We start from the raw sequence: 18,699 nt of genomic DNA, 5'->3' as shown, positions 1-18,699 counted from the left end.
TGCTTTTTGGCAACGTATTCTTTTGATGTTGCAGGGCCCATTAATTCATTACGTCATCTATTAACATTAATATTTTAGAAGAGCAGAGCAGTTAAAATTTTCCAAAGCAGCACATATTGAAGACTTACAGTTTCCCACCTCTAAGCATTTCCATGTACACCATCTTTCTGCCCAAGTTATTTCACATGCAGAAAAGCAGATTTTCACACTGTGGTATTTAAGTAGCTCATCTGCACACTCACGTGCTCAGCAATAGTTATTAATGGCATCCTACTGTGAGCTTTTATGTGGACAGGACAAGAATAGGAACAGGCCATGCAAAATCCAGGCAGCGTATGAAATTGCAACTTCATCAGCTTTCTAAATGTAATAGCTCAGTTTTATAATTTCCTGAAGTTAATGGGATATATTTTTAAAGCAGTGCACTGTTCCCATTCATGGTAATGTGAGTCGTGCATATAAATCCCCCTGCAACACTTTCAAAATTCTGCCCCCAATATGTTCTGCAGATTGAATTCTGGAAACTAGCTATTTCTTTAGGTTGCTGACCTGTCTTCAGAGAAATGCTGAAGCACAGAAAAAGCAGCTCAGCCACTAAGATTTGGGAATTACAGATCTCCTTTTTATTTCCAGTGCTCATTCAGGGAAGCTGTTTGTTAGTAAACAATGAGGAATTATTAGCTTGCTGTTCTGAATGGAGCTCTACCTTTCTCCCAGTAATGAACATTGTCCCCCTTTGTTTTAGATGCCAACGTGGACGTCATCTACATCTGCCCCCTTCATCTGAGTGAGGAGTTACTGCAGTATTACAATAAACTCCTGGGTCTGCAGGCAGCTGTTAGATCTGGGAACCCTGAGGACATGGGTGACCTGCAGGACAGGTTCAAAATTCTCACCCCTGAAGCTATAAACAGCTTTCCTGTGAGTTTGTCTTCTAATTACTACAGCTTGGGGGATGCAGTAAAATTAAATTGGAAATTTTATAACTTGTAACGCTCTGGTACACATCAGTGAAATATTATTGCAAGTTTAAGGGCTTTACTGATTAGACTACTAGTTAGAGCATTGGAAATAAATATCCTGGTTTAGCTTTATAGACCTGGTTGAGATGGTCTTGTATTGGCTGTTTGCAGACCACTGTCTCTTCTTCCTGTATGCTTGGGACTGGGAACTCGATATATTTCTCTCTCTAAGCAAATGGTAGCAATAAATCATTCTTATTATTCAAACTTTATCTCAGGGGAGCCCAGCATTCAATCATTCATGTGTTTCTTGCAATTAAATCCAATGAAGAACATCTTAAAGAATAGAACTTGAAACTACCTAGGTTAGGTAATAGAGAAAGATTAGTTCCAAGCCTGTCAAGTGGGTTTTAAATCCATGTGCTAAAACATGGTCTAAAATGAGCCCGCAATGACTGGACACTACATACAGTGTTCCTGAAAATTACTGCAGTGCAGTGAAGGTTCTTTAATATTGTAAATGTTAATTCCACAGTGTTTTTGCTCAGATGTTATTTTTATGAAACTTTGTGGCACCTTTAAATCTCTAGGGTCTGTGCTTGAAGCCCTGCTGCTGTTTTTGAAATACATTAATAACCCTCTTCTAGTTATTTTGTTGAACAAGTGTTTGCTGTCCTGGTTGGAACTGATGCCTTCAGAAAGTAAAGGAGCCTTTTGTATTTCACAAACATGTTGATTTTCAAATGCAGTTCTACAGTCACACACTGTTCAGCAAAAGCCTTATATTATGGATCCTTTCCTGTTGAAATAGTGTGAAAACACCTATGTGAGAAAAGGACTGTATAGGGAGGGACTCCTGAGTCACAGCTCTCTGATACTTCTGCCACAGTTAAAATGAATTCTGTAGCTATGGACCTGTTCTGTTTTCTCTGCAGTTGGAGAAAAGCATTGAGATTATATATGTGTTTTTAGGAACTGGCTTTTCTTTGGCATTGTCCTTTTAGCTGCATAGTGGTAACTTCTAAGAATCACAGGTGCCTGCGCTGGGCTCCTTCTAAAGTAAAATTACTGGGATGGTAAATCCTTGATAGATTTTTCTTTTTAAATTGCACTTTGACAATTGTAGCTATTTTTTTCCTCTGGTTACTGGGTCATTTTTTCTATTACTAACTACCAAATGTTGGAAGCTTTACAGAATTCTATGATTCTGTGATGTTGGAAGCTTTATGAAGCCTTCTATGTAAAACATGCTAAAAATATCCTTTAAACCTCATTATATCATGGAGAAAAGATGTGCTCCTAAACATGGGCTGGTTGACCAGTAATGGAAAAGGGCTTTCATGGATGATTTTGGTCATGGTGATTTAGATGAAGTAGTTTTGATGTAAAAACAGGTCCTTTATTCTTCAAGTTTCTGTTGAAATATTCCTAAGTTTATTTTTCAGGAATGCTGAGAAGTGTATTAGTCCCAAGTGCCATCAGAAAGGATGGGCAGTCACAGGGTGAGGCATGTCTTGGGCTGTTCACCATGGCTTTAACTGTCATTTTGTCCTCATGAGGACTTTAGAGGTTCTTTTTAAGGATCTTCCTCCTGGTTTATATCGTAAAAAAGCTTCTGTTGTACCTAATGTATCTACATTTATTCCTAATATTTGAAATGTGGTTTGAAGGCCACCTTAGCAGGCTCCTCTGAGCAATTTTAGAAGCACCAATGAACCTTGCCCAGTTCCCTGGCTATTTTGATGGAACTGATGGAAGGAAAATCTGTGGAAAACACACCCAGAGGCAGGTATCCCTGTGCTTCTTGGTGTCTGCAGAGGGCAGGCAGAGAGAGGCTGCAAGAAAAGGGTGTCCATATGCTGCTGTTCTTGGGCGTTTGTTGACTCTTGGAATTAGCCTCTTGTGCCTCAGTGGATCCATGTGCAATGTGAAACACCTCTAAAAATAGGTTTCACTCCCCTGATGGTCTGCTAGCAGTGTATGCAAACAGTACAGCGGCAGCTCTGCTCATCATGGTGAGGCTGATGCCAAGGTCAGCTTCTCTGGTCTTAAGAAGTTTAATAAAAATAGCAATAAAAATCAACAGGCTTGAGAACCAAGACCTAGTAACCCTTTAGTCAACCTCATAACCACTGTTCTATGCAAGTGTGCTGGAACTCGGGGGATTCCTCAGCTCTCCTGCTTTCGCTGGCACTGCTGTATATCATGGCAGCTATACCACTCTCCAAGCAGGAGTGAACTAGATTTTACAGCTTGTTTCCTGCACTCTTTAATTAACTGTAAAATCCATTATTGAGAGACACAAAGCAAATCTTGTCCCTCCATCACCACTTCTGGCCCCAGGGAGCAAGTGACCGGGGCTGGAAATCGATGCTGTTCTCTCCTGAGCCCAAGTCTGCCACGAGACCAACTGGACCTGCCACCTCCCTGCCCTTATACTGGTGCTGAAGAGAAAGGAACCAAATGAATCAGAACATTCAGAGTCTCTGTTTTAAAAGTGAAGGAAGGAAAAAGACTCCAGGAGACTCATTTGTTGGGTTTTGCCCTTCTACTTGTGTGACTCCGTTTTTCCTACTAGACCTTTTGAGTATCTCATCTCTTGACTTGCATCCTCACTGTACTCCCAGTGTCTGACTCATTACTGAGAGACTTTTTGGAGCTCTGTATTTGGGATGAGAAAGCACTGAGGAACTGACAAAAGGAGATTTCTGTTGTCTACTCCTAGGGGCTCCCCCATCTCCTTTTCCATCATCATCTCCATTCAAGTATTGGGATCAGGATTTATTTTTTACTCTGAAGGAGTACCCAGGATTTTGAAGGAAAATATTCTAGGTTCCCTAGTCCCAGAATTTTGTTGTTTTTTTTTTATTTCCAAATCCAATATTTATGCTATCCTGAAAAGGCTAGCACCTAAATGTGATTAATTATCAATGTGAAGATAATTTTCTTCTTGTTACAATTATGATTTCTTTATGGCAATCTGTGGCAGTAGATGTCTCTTGCACTGTTTCTGCATGATGTCCACCCCTATCTCTCTGAACCTTAGCACACCTTTGTCTATCCCTTTGGAAAGATAATGGAGTTAACTGCAGGCCACTCATAGGATATGTGGTAGGCAATATTTTTGAGGCTTCACTTGCCATGACTAATATTATTATTTTAAATCTAGAGGAGGTAGCATCTGTCATTAACAGCTTGTTCATCATTAGATCTTTTTTTTAGGAGAAATCAAAAATGTCTTCAAAGAAGTTGAAACCCTTGTACTTTAAGCAACAAAAATTCAAATTCTGTCCTCTCCTTGAACAATCTACAGTTGTGTTTACAGTAGCTATCAGAACTACTGGGTAATGGAAATGTATATCCCCAGTAATTTAATACAATCAGTGAAAGCTTTTGTAAATCAAAGTGTTTTATTCTCAGAGAGTCACTTAAAATCCTGCTGAGCTGTATGGTGAGACACATTCTCTGCTATAGGGGTTTTTCTTCATTTTTGTATTGATTTTTAGGAGCTTGAGAGTTAAACCATGCCAGGAGTGTTGCTGAGATGAATCACTATTATCCAAAGGCCACCAGCCTCTCTGCCGACTGACAGAAGGATAATTCCGCATGGATCAAATAAATACAGATGTGTAGTAATTAGTTCTATTCCCAGAGAGCCCATTTCCAACACACTAAAGATGTGCACGATTATGGAGCCTCACCCCAACAGCTTTTATCAATTTAAACTGCTAAGCTACAGGATAGGTCATAACCCAGACTGCTATTAATAATGTATTTATTGTGTGCAACGTTATAAATTAGGTTCATGGAATAGAAAAGAACACCTTTTAACAAGAATAATGTTATCTTTATACAGGAGCAGCACATGTGCCTTGCCACTCAGCTGAAGTACAGTCCCAAGACAATCAAAAGAATAAAAATTCTTATCCAGAGCAGAGATGCCTACATTATTGGAGGGGTTCCCCACCAAGATGATTTAGCAGTGGCTGACATGCTCAGTGTGCCTGTCTTGGGCTCGCTGCCGGAGGTGGCTCATCTCTACAGCACAAAGTCTGGAAGTAAACAAATTTTTGCCAGTGCTTGTGTGCCAACCCCTCCTGGAGCATCTGACATCTCCACCAATGAGCAGGTAAGCAGGACATGGGCTGGGCTGTGTCAACACACAGAGACCTGTTTTCGCTTGGTAGGATGCAAACTTTGTACTCTTGCAGTGACTGTATTGATTGGACCCTAAGTAGGTCTGACTAAATCATGTATGAGATTGTGTTATTTTTGGCTGTCTCTGACCAGTTCAATGCAGTTGGTGTCCTGGTCAGGAGGTGATACGATTGTTCTGGTGTTCTTCATTTTCAGGAGAATATAGAAGGGTGTTTGGTGCAGATATTTCAGAGAGATTATTGTTGCTCCATGGATGAAGTCATGGCCTCAGTGAGGTTGACAGGAGTTTTACCAGGGACTGAAAATAGAACAGGGATTTCTGGGAAATGAAGTATTTGATGAAGGGAAAATTTCTTCCATGTAGGAAGTCAGCCTATTCAAGTGGAGGTTCCCTGAGCATTTCTGCAGCTGGAGTTTTACCTTGTACTTGGCTTCTCACTGCTGAATTCACCTTGTCTCCTTATCATGACCAGGCAGAAAAGAACAAAATATTACTAAACTACAACTGTAAAGGTTTTCTGTACTGTACTGTTCAGTTTGCAAATGGTTCCTTTGCATTCAGTGCCTCAGTATTTCATTCCACAACCTGACTTTGCAGTTTGCAATGATATGTCTAAATATGATCTGTACTGATTTTTTAAAATATTTTTATGGTGGTGCTATATCTCATTCAGGAAAATAATCAGAGCCATGGTTTGAAGGTATTGGTGCTTTTTAGAGGGGCTTTGCTTTGCTTTTTATTCATCACCTTTAACGTTGCAAACAATCTCAGCTACACAGATACATTGCAACTTCTATAGCCAATGAAAGGATCTGAAAAACAACTTTGATTTATTGTTAAATAATTTATGTGAATCTAATCCTTGACTCGTATTACAGTGCTATGAAAGTTCCACTTCTCTTTTTTGTATGAAATATTGACATTTGAAGTTAAATAATCAAAACAAGGTGGCACTGTTAAAGCACAATTCCATTTGCACTTAAAGATAGCAGATAATTCTGTATGTTTGGTACAGTCCTTACAACATTATTGATCCTGCTCATTACTGGAGGGAAGTCATAAAGAAAAACACATTTATGCAGTTCTCGAAAGCCATCTGGAACAGACATGTCATTGTATTTTAGGTCAATGTTAAAAAAAAAAAAAAGCAAAAGTCCCCAAAATGACTGAGTAAAAACATAGGAGGCTGTAGCCGATGCAAGATCTGGTAGCACTTCTACCAGGTTCAAAGGCATTTGCAGTTTTTAAGAAGCTAATTGCATCCTACACCAGCTGGGCACAAGGCATTTTGAAGCCATTTAAATCTGTGTACATACACAAATAAATAATTAGCATTTTTAAAAAGCCTGCCTGGTAACTCTTTTGTACATTTATAACGATATACTGTTCTTTTCAGTAGGAAAATTTCACAGATGTTTCGGCTGTTGTTAGAATCTGGCACAATTATTTCTCAGATTTTGCAAACAGTGTAGTCCCTCCCATGTTTGTTCCTGTCACAAATATTTATTAAGCTGTACTGATGATCCAGACTCCTAATTGGATAAAAAAAGCTTGGACAGACAAATTCCTCTCTGCAGAATCCAGCTCCAATGACCACCAAAAGTCTCTATGTGATAGTCTGCCCACGTGGGCTCAAGCACAGGATGAAGGCCATAGGTTCTTCATCATAAAATTGGTCAGGGTTGGTTTTGCAAAGTATCCAAGATAACTGTAACACCACAAGCATCTCTAAGAAGCAGACACCATAGTTAGAAAATTAAGTTCAAGTCTAAATAGTTGAGAACTGGAAGTCTAAATCAAGGAACAACATTGTCAAAGTGTAAAATGTGTCTGTGTGGTTGCTCTGCAGATGATCAGTGTTCTCAGCCAGCTTGTCCTTGACAACATGGAAGTGCAGCGTTGGTTTTCAAAATGAACAATGAATCTGGAGGCAATGGCACTGCCTGTTGTGACATTATTTCACATCTGAAGTGCTACCACTGGGTTCAGAAGGAATGTCAGAGATACAGCCCTGAGATGTGGACTCAGAAATGGGCACGTGTAAGTAACAAAGGAGCAGGGGATCTTATTTGTTGTCATGGCTTCTCATTAGTCCACTGGGCTTCTTCCTCAGTTCTTTTTATCCAAAGTGAGGATGTAGGAATGCAAGGATATAGGAGAGCCTTCTATCTACAGAGAAACTTGGAATTGCTAGAGTTGAAGTGTTTGACTGATACAGTTGAATATTGCTATTGAAACCACAGGCAAACTGCTTGCTTTTTAGTCTGGCTTTGAAGGACTGGTTTTTCTCTATATTTTTCCTCACTAATAACTTTTAAACCTTTTAGCTGTTTTCACCTGTAAAGACAGAACACTTGAGGTCTCAGAGATCATTAGGCTCCTGCATGTTTCATTACAGTGGATGTTTAGGTGAAGAGTGAGACCTTATAAATACTTAACTGAGGGAAACAGTATTGCATGAACTTGTGCACTAATTCCTAAGAATCCATGTGATTGAGAGAGACTGTGAGATGATACATTTCAACTGCAGAAAAATCCATATGAAACTAGACTTCATTAGTTCTGATACTCAGAACTATTTGTAGTTTAAATATTCATTGGTATTTAAATGTGTTAATTTCAATAAGCATTTGATATTTCTGTATATTGTGCCAAATTCTTTCCTAATGTAATGGTTTTAAAGCCAGAAGGAATGTATCCAGAAAAAATGGTTTGATTTACATAAACTGCTCATTCTACCTCTTTTGATTTTTTTAGTTCAATCAAAACTGTTTTGAAATTTTTGTTTGATTGAATTATATTGAATATTAAAATTCCAAATAGCACTGATTACAGTTCTGTTGCATTTGACAACTACAAAATAATTCCACATTATAAAAGAGAGCTTCTCATCTCAAACTGAAGAGCTAATTTCTCTGCTGTGCTAAAGATCCCTCCCTCAGTGCTGCTGAGCAGTATGCAGTATAGCACTGAACAGCTGCCCCACTGGAGGCACTGGCTGGCCACTGGGATGAACAGGGAACACCATATCCAGCTCCTGCTCCCACCATCTGAGGCAGTGGGGCAGAAGACATGATCCACCAAGTCTAGTTCTTTGCTGGTATAAATTCCCATATGTATATAAACATCTATAAGTGGTATTGGCTGGTGATTTTGCCCCCTCCCTGGAGGTGTTCAAGGCCAGGTTGGATGAGGCTTGTGCAGCCTGGTCTGGTGGGAGGTGTCTCTGCCCATGGCAGGGAGGTTGGAACCTGATGGGCTTTAAGATCCCTTCCAACCTTCACCATTCTGTGATTCTGTGGTGTTTGCCTTCCTGCTTATGTGCCTTCTTAATTCTTGCCTGGCTGAGTCAGCCAGTCAACACCATGTCCTTCAGGCAATCTATGGCTTCCCCTTTATTTAGTTGAGCTGTGATGCAGCCAGGAATTCACCCTTTAGAAGCCCTTAAACATAAACATTTGTTGGAAGAGATCCATGGAATAATATATTGTTTTCCTAGAGTGGGCAGGAGAACTTTCATAAATGCAGAGCAGTATTGAAGTGGGCATTTGATCCCATTGTGAACGTCTTGTTTGCATATGTGTGTTCAAATGTTTCTGCCTTCTGAGTTGAGCCCTTTTTTGTAGAATGGGAGACCTTTTTTATATCTAATGAATTGCAGTCTCCACTGAGTATTACCCTTGAGAGCAGAGGATTAAAATCCTCCTTTGTTAAGGAATACCATTGTAATGATACACGTTTAAACATCAAAGAATTAGTTTATGAGCACAGGCATGCTTTAATGTCCTATTACAGTCTGTAGACCTGTTTCTTTTGATAATGAAGACATTGTGTCATCAGCAAAGGCTGCCAAGTACAAAACGGATGCTGGCAGGTTATTAAAAAATTCAGCTTCTTGATGAAAGACTATCCTGCAGGCTAAGAGTACAGTGAAAAGACTCTCCATCGTGGTAGAATTATTAGAAATGAGAATATGACTGTAAGCACTAAATTATGTTAATACTTACAAATAGCATCATTTGCATAGCATTTTAAGACACGACACCCAGATTTTCCTCATTGGTATGTAGTAGGCAACAGATTAAAAATAATGTAGTTGGGGAGTTTGAACTGTGTAAAAATCCATTCCATCTAAAAATGGGACTGATTTTAGATTCCTCATTTCAAATATAACATTGGGCAAACAGAAATGCAGGACAGGATTATCGATGTGATTTACCTTGTTAACTTCATGCACCGTCTGAGTTATCTGAACAATTATTTTGCATCTGCAGAAAGGGTAGAATTCACAAACTATGCTGAATGTCTCTGCATGCCTTCGTCCTACTGTGCACTGCTGAAGCCTGTCAGCATCCTGAGGCTCAGATTCTAATGATATTCAATACCAAGAGATCTGCTGTGAGGCTGTTTGTGGAGATGTTCTCCAGTGGGAAAAAGAGTATCAGGATCTGGCCCCAGTTATGTGCAAAAAGATCAGTAAGTCCTGAGACACTAGCAATTCAATTGTCTCTTGCAATGTGAATGTGACTCTTGGAGGGACACATTTTTAACTGTTTAACATATGCACATAAGGCTTGTGTGCTGAGTGAAATGCTCTCATGCCATCTCCTAGCATGATTTTCCAACCTATTTTCTGTACCAATTCAAGCTTTGGTTAGTCTGTGCATAGCAAAAAATGTGATTCTACTGCTGGAGCAAGTGAAAAACAATGGGACAATTGCATCAGGGCCTGTTTGGAAGAGCTAGAGGTTATCCATAACACTGATTAATGGATGGTGCTCCAAAGTATGCTAAGCAGCACACTCGGTATCTCAGTCCTGTTGAAAATAAGCAGTTCTGTTTTTGGAAAATCTCACCTATGCTTATGTGGACCCTTTTTGGGAAACTATAAATTAATGGAAGAAAAACTATTAACAGTTATCACTGGTGCACTCTCTGGCTTAGCAGGATTCTGAGCTGAAAATGGTTGGAGACTTGGAGAGTATCTGGGGAATGGATGTGCTTGCTCTGTTCTCATACTTCCCTGGGCATCCATTTGTGACCACTGTCAGGGACAAGATTCAGGGCTGGGCAGACATGTACAGCCATGCCTTCCTGACCTTGAAGAAAGATGCTCAGATGCCCACTAGAATTCAAGCCAAAGTGGTCCACATCATCTCTTTGATGCCTTTTGTTTAGTTTTGAACAGACACCAGGCTGTCAAAGTCTGTGGTCTCTGACTCCGAATCTTGGGATTCAAACTCTGACAATGTTTGGAATCTTCTTCCCTTTTCCAGGGGAGATAATTCACCTTTCAGTTCCTTGTTGCCTTTTTTCATCTTCAGCAGTTCCCTTTCTACATAAAATAACCCAGGACTATGCAAAGATCCCTCTTTAACTATAGAAATCTAAATAGTATCTAAATCACTGGATTAAATTAATGATCAAATTAATTTTACAAGTCACTTTTATTAAACTGTGACTCTTGATTAACCACCAGGATTGGCAACATTATTGGAGTTACCTATCAGAAATCCTAAAGACAACAAAGATCAGACTGAACTGAGAAATAGTGAATAAAGAAGAGCTAAAAATACAAGAATAGAAGACACAGAAAACCAAGCAACAGCTATTCTCTCAATAAGCCATTATAATTGGCCACAGCTACACAACCATTTAAAAAAATCTCCATTAAATATCTGTTGCAAAAGAAAAAAAGCCATTTCATGAGCTTGGGAAGCCAACTGTTTTAAATGTTGGTGTTTGAATTTCACTGCCTCAGTTGTGTCACAGCATTTGGTCATGGTTTCTTTTCCTGATAGACTGTGTCTTAGTTCATTCACTACAATATGTAACAGGAAATCGAAATCAAAATCTTTTCAAAAGGTGACAAATCTGGAAAATCCAACTTGTAGTCAGAATTGCATCAAGCAATATTCAGACACTGGGTGCTGGATTTTGCATTGAGTGGTATTGGAAAATTACAGTGTCAAAGGCCAAGATAAAATGCAGCAAAAAGTTTTTGGTCAGCTTTTAAAAGTCCTGTAATAAGTAATTAGATAAACTTCTGATAGTCTGAAAATCAGGAATAGCAGTGAGCAGATTCTTTACTGGTTGAATGAATTGTATTTGTTATAAGAAACCTGAAGTTTACATACCACACCTTGTTTCTTTACTAAGGTAGGAATTCAGATTAAAGATCACGTGTTTACAAATAGGTCAAAAGAAACCCATATATGTAATTTTAGAACCACGGCATGTCCAGCACATGATGGTTTCTGACCATCTTTGTGCACAGTCTAACTGTCTAACTTCCTAACCCTGCTTTTTTCCTTCGCTTAGCCATTCTCATTTTCATCATTCCAATCACCTTTGTAACACCACCAGCTTTGTGCAATGCTACAAATATTCCTGAAACTGGAATAAATTGGAAGCAATTGAATTGGTTGTAGTTTAACACCTAAAGTCTACTGAGGGGGTTGTTAACCAAAAGTGTGATTTGCTGCTGATGTTTCTATGTATGTGCAATTGCAGGCGTGGTGATTTTTTTCAGCCTGAAGAGGGCCAAAACCTCTGACAGATACAAAGAAGATGCATTTTGGCTTTTTGACAGGCGTTTAAAATTTATCTAATGGCTAAGAGGCTTAATAGGAAAAAAATAAAAGAACCCAAGGACTTCAGAAAGAACTGGGTTGCCTATAAAGTGGATTATCTATAAAGTGACACAGAGTTGTCATCAATATATCCTAAATAATTCCAATATTCCCTGTACCTGCAAACAGTCCATAGTGCTCTTACTCTGTTTATTACAATATCTGTGTTATCTACCATGCTGATGTTCCAGGTAATGCTCAAATCTTAAGTAAAATAAAGCACTCTACTTGTATCCCTTGGTTAAATAAAGCCAGGATACCCATTCCTAAGCCTCGCAATAATCAGATATGCAAGCTGTTGGTTTTCTATGTCCTATTGATTTAATATGCTTCTAATCAGTACATAAAGCTATAGGCCTGCAGTGTTAATTTTTCATATGCTTACAAAGTACCCTTTGATTTTCTGTCACGCGTTAATTACAGCGTTTTGCCATTAAATAGGAAGCTTTGTGTAAACTAATTACTAGGTAATCATTGTCTACCGCAAGCGTGCTGTTTGTACCTTTTATTTTATTCTAAAAATGCACAGATCTCGCAGTCTGGAACCACTATACCTTCCAGCCATTAGCTCTCACTAATTCATAGCATTATTGTGTTAAGATTGTAGGAGTTGTAATTGTTGTGGTATCAGTGCTGTTAATTACCGGAGTAAACAGTTGAAATGGTGCCAAGGTCTATTGTACAAGGCAGAGGAAAGGAGGTTTAAATGTTACTTCCACCATCTGGGGACTGAAGTAGAGGCAAATGCTAGAAAACAGCAGTGAGGCAATATCAGAACTTCAGCTCCAGGGTTTTAGGCCATATGGATCCAGAATATTTTTGAATCAATTGAATTTAAGTGCCAGTTTGTAGCAATAACAGTGTGGAAGGAGAGGATAAAGCAAGAGCACTAAAGAAATCTGACACCCGTTAATGTTAGCACAACCAATAAAATGCCTGCTTGGATGATTTTCAAAAATGTTTGTTTTGCTAAAATCCAAAAAGTAGTACATGGGCAACTCTAACAATAAAAGAAGTTTAAGTGTGTGTTGTTTGTGAAGCACAGAGCAGGTTTTGCCTGACGATTCCTCTAGCATTGCAGCTCAGCAACTTGGGTAAAATTCCTGGGAAGTGACTGTGGGTTATCCAGCTGATTTATTTTTGAAATCTCCTTTTTGAAATTCGTTAGAATCCTTGCTTTAGAGATACAAGCCAGAAAGTAGGACAATGAGCAAAATTGGTCGAGACTGAAATAGAGAAAAATAATTTGATGGGGAAAATATTATTGATCTAAGGGAATCCAAATGGTGCATTTGCAGATTTCTAATTATAATTCAGAAAAGATGCTTTCAAATATTACTTAAATAATTTGGGGAGGAGGATTAACATCCCAATTTCCTACCCTTACAAAAGCTGCATTTGAAATAAACACTTAAAAAATTATTTTTTTTTTAAAGAGAGCTTTTCAAAGATTGTTATAATTTTGTTACCTTTATTTCTTTGACTCTCAAGATAAATGGAGGGAAACTTGAAAACCAAAGGCTGCAACCTCCCACAAGGCATGCTTGTATGCATAAAACAGCAATCCACAAGGAGTATTTTTTTGGAATAATAATAATGACATTGACCTCCAATTAACATGCTGTGCATAAACGTGCAGAATTATCTGCCAGGCTCATAGAGCTTTCCAGAGAATTTCTCTGTCTGTTTTTTTGGTAGCACAGGTTATAGTGATTTTAGATTTGATTTCCCTGCATATATTATTGTGTTCTGAGTTGACAAAAAGGGATCTGGCAGCATATTTTTGCTGCCAGCTAGAAGTGTTCAGAGGAAAGAGAAAGGATCTCTCTAAACAATCCTGGTTTATTTATTTTTTATTGGTCTGTTAGCAGATGTTGAAGTAGTTCAGGGCACAAAGTAAACATGTGCTTTTCAATAGGGATGTAGTAAGTAGAAAAGTACACAATGAACCAAGCAATTGGGAGGGGATTTTTTGGACTAGGGGTTTGTTTTGTTGGGTTTTTTTGTTGTGTGTTTTTTTTTGCTTGTGTGTGTATGTAGTTGAATTTAGAATTAAAAGAAGGGCTTGATCTTTTATATATTGAAATCCTCAGCGTGCAGAGCGACAGCATGAGCCAGAAGAGAAAACCATGGCCCCATGTGGTGTGAAAAAAGGAACAGCAGTTTAAGTGCTGGAAAGTTGAAAGAGAACTAACCTCCTTGTTCTTGTAGTCAACGAAAGTGGCTGTTTTGTGCTTTTGTATTGAAGCATAGCATATGTGCCTCAGTTTGACAAAAAGCCTCTCGAATCAAAGCAGCCCTGGTCCTGTGTGCTGATCCAAAGCGAGGGCCGTGATAATGAGGGCCGGGCTCTCAGGCAGCAGTGAGGAGATAATACCACGTAAGTGGAGAATTCTGTGCTCTGTTTTCACCATTCGACTTAATGCAAGTCGCAGCCCCGGTGAATCACTTGCCATCCAGCTGAAATGGGCCATTAGCTATCAGGGAAAATTGTCTTTGCTACTTTCAGCAGATGGAGCAAATATTTTACAAAGCAATTTTACATACAAAAAACATTTGTGTTACTTGGTAATGATGGCTGTTTCACATGAGGTTACCTTCTCTCAGAACATACTCCTCCAGCTCACAGAGGGCAAAACTGTCACTTTTTAAAATTAAAATTGGCAGTTAACAATTAAAAGCCTGGGCTTTAAATCAGGTTGCGAACTTTAAGCAGATAAGGGTATTCAGTGTATCACTTCCAAAAACATTTCCATTTTTATGAACCTCTTAGATTGTTTTGCCTAATGCTTCTGGCCAGCATGTGTGAATTAAAAAAAAAAAAAAAAAAAAAAGTCAAATCCCTTTAATTTGAAAAATAGGAAATAATGGAAGTTATTTGGACAGTTAGAGCAGTCACTAGCCTCTTCCAATGTTGCCATATTTACTGGTGCTGCTGAGAACACCAGGATGAGCTGGGCTGGAGCAATTCCTGTCCAGACAGCTGGAATAAGTTATCACTGCTCTACTGATGGCAGTGGAAAGGATATGCTGTTTAAAGGGTATGAATTGTCATGGTGCTAGTGAAGTGGCATAAACTGCCATAGCTTCATTGACTCCAGCAGAGCTGTGGCAGTTTGTATGGCTGAGGATCTGTCAGCTGATTTTATTCTTCTCTGGCCGACTCAGCTTTACTTATTTGAAGCTCCTTTCCTCACTCTATTTGCTTGCAAGGTCTAAATAATTTCCTTTCACTCTGATTTTTAGCTAAAAAAGCCCTAGGTCTTTCTCATGCATTCTGCTCTGTAGCCTCTTTCTGTCCCTGGGTCTTTTTTCCTATTTTTAAGTCGATTTCTTCTTTCTGTTTATCTTCTCCACAGGCTTTTCTTTGCTGACTGGTCTCTCTTGGGTAGATTTCCTACCAGTGCCTTCTACATATGCTGCATTTAGTCCTGTTTGTTTGTTGCCTTTCAAGGTTCAGCTTGCAGAAGGGTGAGAAACTGTTTTATATTTAGGGGGGGAAAGCTCTGTTGGTTTTTTTAATGCTTATTCATAAGGTGCAAACCAGGTTTTGATAGATTTAAAGGTTTCTACACAATGTAAACAGTACTTGGGCTGCTCCTTTTTTACTGGTGCTAGGAAACACCAGGTGAAAGATTTGAATCAATGCTCCCTGTTTCCATCGAGCCTATGATTCTGAATTGTTTTGGGCCACATCAAGAGATAAAACATTGGTAAGCCCTGCTGGAGCTGCCGTCCAATTTAAATGAAATTAGCCTGCCGAGCACTGATCCTTTTAAAAGGTTCGACTTCCCGAGTGAATGTTGGATCCAGGCTTGAATTTGCCTACTAAAACTCCCTATAATCAGGATTATTGCCTTTTTTAGAGCTTACAGTTGCAAAAAACCCTTCGACTAGAATTCCAGGTGCTGATCCTTAAAAAGTGGTTGCCCGACTCCCTCTGTGAACACCTTGATTATCTAGGCACTACTTGTTAAAAGCTCTGCTACATTGGGTTTGATTTTGAGAATATTCTTCAGATTTTCTTGAATGAATTAGTTATTTCTTTAAAAGCCTCTGTCATCTCCCTATAAGGTGACTGATTTTGATGCATGTGTCCTTCACCACCAGTGAGTCTTTAGGGTGCTTTGACCTTTGAGATGCTCCTGAGCCAGGAGCATCCACATGTGCATCCACGTTGCCTGTTGAGTCCATCCTGTGCTCAAGTCCCCTTCAAATGCTGTTTGACCTCATTTCAGCAGGCAGCACTGGGTCTGTTGAGGAAGTACAACAGTCTTGCCTGTCTAATGTCCACTGTATGGACAGAGAGTAGGTGCTGTGTGTATAGATGAGGTGAATGGACAGTGTCTTACCAGACGCATCCATTTGTGAGCGGGGTCAGTTGTGTCCGTTTCCACACTTAAAGATGTGGTCCCACTTGGGGGACCTTTCTTTCACAGCCATGTGTGAGCCTTGAAAACACCTCTATCTAAAAGGAGATTCTCTATGCTCAGCAGGAGCTGGCAAGGCTGCCTTCCTGTCCCTTGGTATAGTTGCAATGGAAAAATCATGTCCCAGTTCACATGCTCATAGTTTAATTTTTACTTACACAAGCTTGGTCAGAGCACTCTCAAATGCTTCTACACTTCCAGCAGGGATTAATGTTGGTTTTCTTCTCCAGTAATTTATCACAAGCATTCAGGCAGTCACTGCCTACCTCTTCTTTTGTTTGGTTGGTTTTATGTTTCTGTTTACATTGCATAATATCCAAAATGATTAGATCTTGGGGGTGAGACTCAGTGTGACAGAGGTAGCACTGAACACACCGATGGGCACAGGGTGCTTTGTAGGTGAGTAGCTCCATGCTGTTCATCGTGGCTTCCTCTTTCCAAAGCTGGGTTTATTTTCACTGTGCAAAGACCCATCCCATCTTGTGAGTCCTTGGCTGAGCAATATTTCAGTGAAAATACAAATCAAGACAAGGCCACAGCTGATAGCTGCTCACTGCTTTGTTGTTGCAGTGAGCTGAGATAGCCAAAAGTTAAATTTCTCCTTCCAGATTTTAGGGAAACAGTGTAAGACCTGAGTCTGGGTAAATTCTGAACTTGCATCTCACATTTTGTCTGTTCCTCTGCTTTGCCATGAAATTAAGGTTGTGCTGCTTAGTATGTTGGTAACACTGATTAAAAGCATCTTTTAGAATTTTTTCTGAGATGTTTAAAGTCAGCAACATACTTTTTTCCTTTGGTTTATGACAGGAGCCCTCATAGCCCAGATTAGTGTCACTATCCAAGCACCTGAATATTTTTAAGGCCTTTTTTTCTCAATTCCATGTGACATAGGGGCAGCAATTGTCCCCCTTTCATGACTGGACAGCTGAGGTACAAAGTCCCTTTTCTGAAGGTCTCAGCTTGAGTTTGTTCAGGAACACGATCTCTCTAGGTCTCCTATATGCAAAATCGATGCCCTATTCATTGGCCCATCCTCTTTCTCCTCATTCTGATAGGTAAATCACAGTAAGCTGATTTTGAATTTGTATTTTTGGTTATGTCACATCATGTGCTTCATGACAAAGCCCATCTCTTCACACTCATTGGTCTGGAAAAAAAGATTTATTTTTTTTCCCCTATTCTTAGATGTTAGCCATAAGGTTTTATCATGTTCCTCCAGATAATATGATTGTGGCTTAGGACATTGCCAAGATCAGAGGAAGGTTGGTCATCTTCTGAAGCACGAGATGCTGAAGAGAGAGGATGTAAAACAGAAGCAAAGAGACCCAGGGGAAGCAGGCGGGTGCTTATGAAGCAGCAAGAAAAGAAGCCTGAAGCAATAGAGTCAGGGTCCTTGCACTTTATATGCTCATGTACTTCTGGGACATTCTTGCACAGTAAAAGCAACACAGTTGGTTTCTGTATTTAATGGGGTTGGTTTGTGTGTGTGATAATATAGTAAAGAATTTGAAACTAGGAAAAAGCTGGTTTATCTCCTATGACTCATCAAATTCAGCCTGAGATAGAGGCACAAACACTTGTGAATCTGTTACAGGGTGTACAAGGATCTCTTCTGCTTTGGTTTATTATTCCTCTTTTATTTTTGTTATAACTAAAGGGTGTTTGTCTTGATATAACAGCCTAAACACAGAATCAGTAAAACTGTTTCTGGCATATGTGACTATTTCAGTATGCTCAGCTTCAAAATATAAACACTGTAGAATTATTGACTCCTGATATTGATCCCGGAGCAGTTACCAAGTGCTCAGCATTTTCAGTTGCCAGATCAGATTATTGATATAAATTATAACGAAATAGATGCTGTACAGAGGGGGAGTTGTCTTTCAGAGAAGAACAGTTTTCAATGGGAGGGAAGAGTAGTAAGTAGAAAAATTAAAAAAGGCTTCCTGACTGTGGGTAAACAGTAACCACATTTTTTTTTATTTTTTTTTTTGCCTGTTGGAGGCCTGGTTTTTAATCACCCCACAAGCAGTTTTCATTTCTGTAGTAAAATTGCTTGTGGTTCTATTTAATTTGTTTCTGCAGGAGCCAGCTTTGGTGAAGATCTCCCAGGAGCTGCCAGGCCTTTTAGCACAGCACGTACAGCCAGTCAATGAGAAACGATTCCCTACATGGGAAAAATTCCTCCAAACATTTCTTAGTCAAGGTAAATAAGACTGCAAAGTCGCTGTTAAGTGTTATAAGGAGTAATTATACCATATTGTATGCCATATTCTTGTTAATCTTGGGCTCATTTAAGTATTTTTCTCCTTTTATTTCTCCATTATGCTTCAAATGTTCGTTTACTAATGAATTATAGGCAACTATTCTATCATTCATATGTCCTATCCAAGCATTTATCCTGTATTAATCATGGATTACTTTTTTCACATGATTGTGAATCATTGAACACCAGCTCCTTAATTTGGGGTTACTGTACTGGAGCCCAGTTAGCAAAGGGCTTTAGGGAAACTAGC

The 18,699-nt window shown here is 39.3% G+C and overlaps 1 protein-coding gene across 1 annotated transcript in view; it reads left to right on the top strand.

The window, feature by feature from the left end:
- IQCH (IQ motif containing H) overlaps nt 1-18,699 on the top strand; it is a 62,480-nt gene that overhangs the window by 25,906 nt on the left and 17,875 nt on the right. The window contains 5 exon segments of the mRNA XM_009995317.1: nt 746-921; nt 4,819-5,091; nt 6,971-7,022; nt 7,025-7,161; nt 18,269-18,389. Coding sequence (XP_009993619.1) covers nt 746-921; nt 4,819-5,091; nt 6,971-7,022; nt 7,025-7,161; nt 18,269-18,389 — 759 coding nt within the window.

Source organism: Chaetura pelagica, unplaced genomic scaffold (assembly GCF_000747805.2).
Source record: "Chaetura pelagica isolate M959 unplaced genomic scaffold, ChaPel_1.0 scaffold453, whole genome shotgun sequence".
In the NCBI taxonomy this organism is placed as follows: Eukaryota; Metazoa; Chordata; class Aves; order Apodiformes; family Apodidae; genus Chaetura; species Chaetura pelagica.
Note: the sequence above shows the minus strand (reverse complement) of the source record. Positions and strands in the feature narration are given on the sequence as shown.